The sequence below is a fragment of the Orycteropus afer genome, unplaced genomic scaffold (genome assembly GCF_000298275.1).
Source record: "Orycteropus afer afer isolate SDZICR_OR568_19922 unplaced genomic scaffold, OryAfe1.0 scaffold00010, whole genome shotgun sequence".
NCBI classification, from domain to species: domain Eukaryota; kingdom Metazoa; phylum Chordata; class Mammalia; order Tubulidentata; family Orycteropodidae; genus Orycteropus; species Orycteropus afer.
In genome coordinates, this window is record NW_006921597.1 from 20,744,401 (window position 1) to 20,752,535 (window position 8,135).

At 38.2% G+C, this 8,135-nt stretch overlaps 1 protein-coding gene across 1 annotated transcript in view; it reads left to right on the plus strand.

The window, feature by feature from the left end:
- The window catches only part of AKNAD1 (AKNA domain containing 1), a 90,714-nt gene that overhangs the window by 30,717 nt on the left and 51,862 nt on the right, over positions 1-8,135 (plus strand). The window contains exons 6-8 of the mRNA XM_007949888.1: positions 3,056-3,212; positions 5,849-5,976; positions 6,402-6,483. Of these exons, the coding sequence (XP_007948079.1) occupies positions 3,056-3,212; positions 5,849-5,976; positions 6,402-6,483 (367 nt within the window). The remainder of the gene's footprint in view (positions 1-3,055; positions 3,213-5,848; positions 5,977-6,401; positions 6,484-8,135) is intronic.

The window sequence follows — 8,135 nt, forward strand, 5'->3', positions numbered from 1 at the left end:
GCGACCCCTCCTTGGGTTTCTGAGGCAGTATCACTACGGAAGTAGGATTGCCCAACCTTCCTTCCGAGGAGTGGCTGGTGGGTTTGAACCTCCAGCGTTCTGGTTAGCAGTCAAGTTCTTTTAGCCACTATGCTACCAGAGCTCCTCCCATACGTGTAGTAGAGTAATACATTTTTACCAAAATCTTCTGTGGCAAAAGAGATTTTTTTTTATTGTGACATATCAGAAAAACATAAATGAATAATGGGAAACTGGCTGCAAGGACTATGGCTATAAACAGGCCAAAATCCAAAAAAAGTACAATGAATATGTGCTTTTTAAAATAATTTTGACAAATGGTGATTTCTGGTGAATAAGGGTCTTTCAATGTGCCCTTCACAGTCATTGGAGCACATACCTATGAGTAAATTACTTACATGATGTGACTGGTTAAAGTGAAAACAAAGAACTAAAATTATGATTGGGTAACTTTCTTTATTTTTCCTTTTCTCTGTAAACGCTGGTCTCTTGGCTCAGACATCTTGGGTCTGTCATATGGTGGTTGCCTGGCAGCCTTTAGTTCTGTTCTGGCCTTCTGAATGATACTAGGTCGATCTCTAACCTGCCTCCTGCTATATCAGTTTTGATACACAAGTCCACCCTCTATTGTCTGCGGTCCATTGGACTGGTTAGAGAGCTCTGTTCTGTGCTTTGAGCCTTCTGTTTATTGTTTGAAGGGTCTATAAATCTTGACAGACAAGTTGGCTGTTGCTTATGGCTGGCTGTGATTTGATTAATCCTTTATCATACCCACCCTTCACTTGTATATGGGCCTGGTTCTATTCTCTCCCACTGATCTATTTCTACATTAACCACACAATTTGTAATTACTGTTGTCTAGTATATATTTTGAAGTATTCTTTTAAAAATTTGCTTTGGGTATTCTTGCACACTCCTCTTATTAATAAAATTTATATGTAGCTTTTCTTAATAAAATTGCATTAGAATTTTGTTTACAATTATATGAAATTTACAGATTGATTTAGGAAGAGTTAAAATCTTTGCAATGAGCATTCCCAGGCAGGAACATGTTTTCTTTGTAGATTTACACTTTGGGGGAGAGGGGGAAGTGTATGCCTAGTTTTGTTATAATGTTTCTGATAATTGTTCATATATTTTCTTTAACTAGTATGTAAGAAATACAAAACATTGTATATTTAACTTGTACTGGGCAGCTTTACGCAATTTTCTTCTTGGTGTTTTGTTGGCTTTTCAGTTGATTGTTTTAGTTTTTAGGTATGAAAATCATAGCATCTGAAAATATTTTCTCTCTTTTTTTCTGCCAAATGTTTATAGTTTTTTTTCCCTTCTCTCCAGTTCTTAGCTATCTCACTTATTTCTATTGTTTCATTTTCTAGTCTTTCCAGAACAATATTGAATACCACTGGTGAAAGCAAGCATTCTTGTCATGTTCCTACTGTTAATGGAAATGCTTCCAAATGTGGTAACTGTTGTAGGTTCAAGAAAATAAGTTTTATCAAGAAAGATTTCTATTCTAGGATTTATTAGGGTTAATATATATATATATATATATATATATATATATAATTTAGAAAGAGTTTGATTTAACTGAATAGAAATCTACTTAGAAGGCAATATAGTTTATCTCCTTTATTTATATAGTATAATAATACCCTAATATTGAGCTATAGAAGGAGTTGGGAAACTTTCTCTTTTCTTTTTATGTTCCAGAAGAGTTTAATAACACAGGAATTATATGTTCCTTAAAGCCCTGGGAGAATTCACTCATAATACTTAGTGCTTTCTTGGGGGTAGATTTTTTACTAATCTGTTTCATTTTTTTTTTCTTCAGATATCCTACCTTCTTGAATAAATTTTAATAATTTATATTTCCTTGAAACTTCCATTTTAACTAGGTATTAACTGTGTTGATATAAAGTTGCTCAATCCCTTTTGATTTAAGAATTTCCCCCGTTATTTTATCTTTGTCATTCCTAATATTATTTATGTTTCTTGGTCAGACTTTCTAATAGTTTATTTTACGGTTATTTTCAAAGAAAACACTTTATTTTACTGATCAAATCCTTTTAAATTTCATTTCTTGCTGCTTACCTTTATGAATCTCTTCCTTCTCTTAAGTTTACTTTGTAGTTCTTTTTCTGCCTTCTTGTATTGAATACTTAGTTTGATTTTTGAACATTTTCCCCTAATAATTCATTTTAAAACTGTAAATTTTCCTCACAGCACTGTTTTAGCTGTGTTACCTTGATTTTCATATGTTCTCTCAATATCACCCATTTGTAAATTATATCTAATTTCCATTTCATTTCCTTTTTATCCCAAAAGTTTTTTAGATGAATGTTTTTTACAACTAGATTGACTTATTTTTTATTTGCTCTCTTTTTGGTATTAATTTCTAGTGATCAGAGAATGTGAGCTGTATGATTTTGAATGTTTTAGAATTTGTTAAGCTTTTTTTTCTTTGTGCATTAATATGAGGTAAATTTTTGTAATTGTAATAGATTTGAAGAAAATGGATTCTGGCTTTTTTTTGGGGTGGTAAAAAACATTTACATTAATAAACACAAGTACCTAAAATCATAAAGATTAGATCAACTTGTTAATTAAATTATTCAAATATTTTCTTCCTCTTTTTTAATTAAATTTTTTTTATTCTTCCTCTTTTTTTAATTGACATAAATATTTCCATAGAATCACAGCTTTTAGATTTGTGAGGGCTTTTGAAAACATCAGATTCTGATAAGCAAGTGAATGTTAACTCCAGGTTACAGCGAGACACTGGAGGCCTAGAAAGATTAAGGATAAACAGGCAATGAACAGAAAATGAAGATTACTGCTCAGGTTTTCACAGTCAAACCATAAACAGGATGCTAGTTAGGGCTCGTATCCATTATCCTACCTGTCTGAACACAGACCATATTCATAATACAGATCAAAGTAACACTGAAGAACTGTTGTTACTAAGTCAGAATGCTGGCTACCTAGCATACAATAGTTTCTTTGACTATGCTTGTGTTTACTTACATTTACTTAGGAAGGTGGAAGGTGAAATCTTCAAGTTGGAGATGCTGCTTGAAGATGTTAAAGAGAAAATCGATGAACACAAATATACTTCCCCTCCCTCTCTTCCTGTGGGTTCTCCGAGCATCCTGGATGACTTGGTATCCATATCTTCTCCCCCCTCAAAAGAGGTAATACAGCAACTCACAGCCCAATTTGGTACCTGGTGGTGGTGGTGGTGGGGTTTTATGTATTTGTAGGATCCCAATTCATGGAATTATTGATTATATCTTAATACATCATGGAAACTTAACTCACCACAGTCCTATGAATCATACTGTTTAAAATAGATTTTTTAAAAAAATTAAAAGCTAGTTCAAGCATTGGTGTTTTGAAGTCTCATTTGTTTTGGATGTAACAATGCAGTTGGAACTGACGAACTGTTAAAGAGCTGTTTCTTCTGGATGAATAATTTTAAAAAAGTTTGTGGATTGTATCTGGAAGAAATCATGTTTCTTCTTGATAGTTTTGTACTCCCTCTTCTAAAGAAAGAAGAGCACACTCAGTGTAAGAATGATTTCCCCTGAGTCTACTCTAATTTTTCCTTCCCTCAAAGTTCAATTCTTTTGGATTGTCTACATGTGCAAAGTTGAAAATTCCCATCAATCACCACCATCTTTCTTCTTTCTCCACTTACTGCTTTTTTAGTGTCGAGCTCTGGTAGCATAGTGGCTAAGACACTTGCCTGCTAACCAGACGGCTGGCGGTTCAAACCCACCAGCCACTCCTCGGAAGGAAGGTTGGGCAATCCTACTTCCGTAGTGATACTGCCTCGGAAACCCAAGGAGGGGTCTCTATGAGTCGGGGCCGACTCGACGGCACATAACAACAACAACAACATACAACAACAACAAGAACTTTTCAGACTGAATTGAAATTCTGGGAAACTCTGAATCATTTGTCTAATTGCCTTAAACTGACTTTCATTTCATACAGTATTTGAGGACACAGACTGTGGCTGATACTCAACATGTGAATGAGGTTTTTTTTTTTTTTTTTTTAATCAGAGCTAAGGAGATGATGAAGATTATATGAATATTTGCCCTTCCAAAGAAGTGTGTTTGCCTCCTCAAAACACTTACCTGCCCTGCAAAATGTCTTATCCAAGGCCCAGCTTCCGAGCTAGGTTGATTGTGTAACTTTGATATCCACCTCCTCCATCTTCCGTGTTTCCACAGCACGGAGTCTCATTTGTCTGTGTCTTACTCTGTATCCTGAACATCTGACTGAATGTCTGGTATAGAGTCAGTGCTCCAGTGCTCAATGTAGTAAACCCTGAAGCATTGCAAATTTAACCAATTTCAGTGCTTCACAAGCTGTCTCCAAGGTCCACAGTGTGTCCCTCACTTCCCCACCCTGCCTGGAGTTCTAATCCTGAATCACACTTCAAGGCACTGTGAGGGAGTCTAGTGAGTCAGCCCAGCCACCTGCCCAGCAGCCCCCTCAGGTCTGGCTTTGCCCATCTTTATTTGGCCCAAGTTTACAGCAACTATTGTGAAATGATAGTGCTCTGGTGGTGTAGTGGTTAAAGCATTTGGTTGTTAACCAAAAGGTTGGCTGTTCGAATCCACCAGCCGCTCTGTGGGAGAAAGATGAGGCAGTCTGCTTCCATAAAGATTTATAGCCTTGGAGACACTATGGTCAGTTTTATTCTGTCCTGTAGGGTTGTTTTTGAGTTAGAATCGACTTGGTGGTAGTTGGTTTGGTTGTAAAATGATGAGAACTCTATTATTTTGTGATAAGTAGTGTTGAAAAGACCATTTTCTGCTAGTATTCTTATTCATTTCTTCATTCATTCAGTATATATTTATTGCTATATGCCATGCACTTTTCTAGCATATGGTAATAAGCATTTGGCTACTAATACAAAAGTTGGGAGTTCAAGTCCACCCAGAGGTGCATCAGAAGAAAGTCCTGGCAATCCATTTCCAAAAGATCATGGCCTTTGAAAACTATGTGAAGCACAGATCTACTCTGACACACATAATTGCCAAAAATCAAAATCAACTTGATAGCAAGTGGATTTTTTTTTTTTTAGGTACTTTTCTAGTTATTGTGGATTTGACATCAACAAGGCAAAGAAATCACCTTCCATCAAAACAAATAATTACGGAACGTTAAAAGTACGTTGGAGGAAGTAATACTGTATGCTGCCAGTAATATTGTATGCTCTGAAGCCAGACAGCCTGAATTTAAATACTGGTTGTCATTTACTAGCTTTCTGACTTTGGACAAATTATGTAACCTCTACGTGCCTCATTTTCTGCATCTGTAAAATGGAGATAATAATACCTGCCTTACAGGGTTGTTATGAGGTTTAAATGAGTTAATATATGTAAAGTACATAAACCCGGTCTGGGTCATAGTATGGCGTTCTCTGGGTGTTAGCTACCATGACTATTAAACCAAAACAAACCAAACTCACTGCCATCCAGTCTGATCCAACTCATAGCGACCCCTCTTTGGGTTTCCAAGGCAGTGTCACTGTGGAAGTAGTTTACCCAACTTTCCTTCCAAGGAGTGACTGGTGAGTTTGAACAGCCAGCCTTCTGGTTAGCAGTCAAATGCCTTAGGCACTACACCACTGGAGCTCCCCCATAAAGATTCCAGCCTTCAAAACCCTATGGGGGCAGTTCTACTCTGTACTATTGGGTCACTATCAGTCAAAACAGACTCTATGGCAATGGAGTTGAGGATGTTGAACTGATTTTGAGTCATCCCATGAGACTGTAGCCCTAATAGCAAGTCCTGTGTGGTTCCCCCCCAGATTCCCAAGGGACACCCTACTGACCCTTCTGAGCCTCCAGGTACGTGTGGAAGTGAAGAGACAGGGGTGACCCAGCCAGGACCACAGGAGGCCCCCTCCAAGGAACTCCACCAGCTGGACCCAGAGATGTGAGTCTCGCCCCCACTCACCCTTCTCCCCTCAGCCTCTGGGAAAGAAGGACGCAGACAGCCAGATCCTCCCACAGCCCCTCCAGAATTTCCAAGAGGCTCCCTTGAGAGAAGTAAACTTGAACTACGTGTTACAGAGCTGGCTTCTCTGCCTGCACCCTAACAACCAGAAGGCTTCTGTAACACCATAGGCAGAGCAGGGGTGCAGGAGGGAGGGGAGGTGGGGTGAAAAGGAGGGAAATAAGAGAAAGGTTCAGTGGCCACATGATGCCCCCCCTCCACCTCCGGTTGCCAGTTCCCATCATCCCAGGACTCTTCAACAGATTAAAGAAGGGCTAAATAATCCCAAAATGTGGGGGCTCCCAGGTAGCACAAGATCTGATTCAGAAATTCAAACTGCTTTTTATTTTCTTTATTTTTACCAGTTACCTACACTGGCGGAGCAGAGATGCCACTGCCCAGGACCTGCTAGATCAAACATCCCTAAGGCTGTCTTCTGTCTCCAGGGTAACAGCCAGCTGCCCAGATCTGGCTCTGCTCTAGTGTGGCTGACCTAGTGTGGCTGAGTGTGACCTTGAAATTGGCATAACGAAGACCACCTTATGTGAATTGGCACCCTGACATCAGTGCTGGTGGTAACTGCCGATTACTAACAACCCCACATTTTCAGCACTCAGGAGAAACTGGGCTGGGGTATGGTGTTCTAGACCAGGACTTTTCCAGCTTTAATGTGGGAGGATCCATGTGAGGATCTTGTTAACTTGTAGATTCTGATTCAGTAGGTCTGGGTAGGACCCGCCATTCTGCGTTTCTAACAAGCTTCCAGGTGAGGCAGTTGCTGCTGATCCCATGACCACACTTCGAGTGGCCAGGGTGTAGAGATAATCTCATGAATGAATTGAAAAACAAGGATTAAAAACCCCTGGGTCTAAAATGATAATAACAATATTGTAATAAGCACAATCTGTTAGTTCAATGCTTTACAATTTATGAAGTTTTTTTTGCAGGAAAGGAGTTGGAAGCTTTAGAAAGGTGAGCAGTTTGCCCAGGAGAAATGACAGGACATATTAGATACAAGCTTCCCAGCTCTGGTGGGATGGCACCTCCCTATACTTTGTTTCAGCCAGACTGTCTTAAATGTACAGTGCAGGGGCGACGCTGCAGGGTTAGCAGTGATAGAGGAAAACACTGAAAAATGGGAGGAAAAAACCTTTTAAAAGTTATGAAAGTGATATGTGTTTATTGCAAAAAAAAAAAAAAATCAGAAAGTAGAGAAAAGCATAAAGAAGAATATTTTACTGGGAGAAAAATCATTAATATTTCAGTGTATCCTTCCAGTCTTTTTTTAATCCCTGTGTGTGTGTGTGTGTATATATATATATATATATATATATACACACATACACATATATATACAGAGAGAGATACCATACATTTAGCATATATATATATAGAGAGAGAGAGAGAGGGAGAAAGCTCTGGTGGTACAACAGTTAAGTGCTCAGCTGCTAATGGAAAAGCTGACAGTTCCAACGTACCAGCTACTCCATAGAAGAAAGATGTGGCAGTTACTTCCATAAAGATTACAGCCTAGGAAACCCTATGGGGGCAATTCTACTCTGTCCTACAAGGTTTATTATGTGTTGGAATTGACTTAGTGGCAACGGATTTGGTTTTGCTTTATGAGTCGAAAACTGACTGGGCAGCACTTAAAAACCTGCACATTGTATATTATTTTTGCAATAATGGAATAATACTATATTATCTTATGATCTGCTTTCTTAAAAAAGTTTAACAGTATATTGTAGACATCTTTCTGGGTCACTTAGAATAAACTTATAGCCTCATTTTTAATGATTACATAGTATTTCATTATATGCATGTGCCCTGATTCATTTGACCAATCCTTTATTGATAAAAACACTTTCAAGTAACATCATGTTAACTTGCACAATATGGCCGGATAAGAATGTTTACACCAAACATCAAAAAATAAATACATTTTAGAACTTCAAATTCTTTAGAAATCCAGACGTGCAAAGTTTTGGCCATAGTTGATTATTTCATTAGGATAAAGACTTGGGGTACGATTAAGGTATGTTGTTGTTGTTGTTGTTGTTATGTGCCGTCGAGTCGGCCCCGACTCATAGCGACCCCTC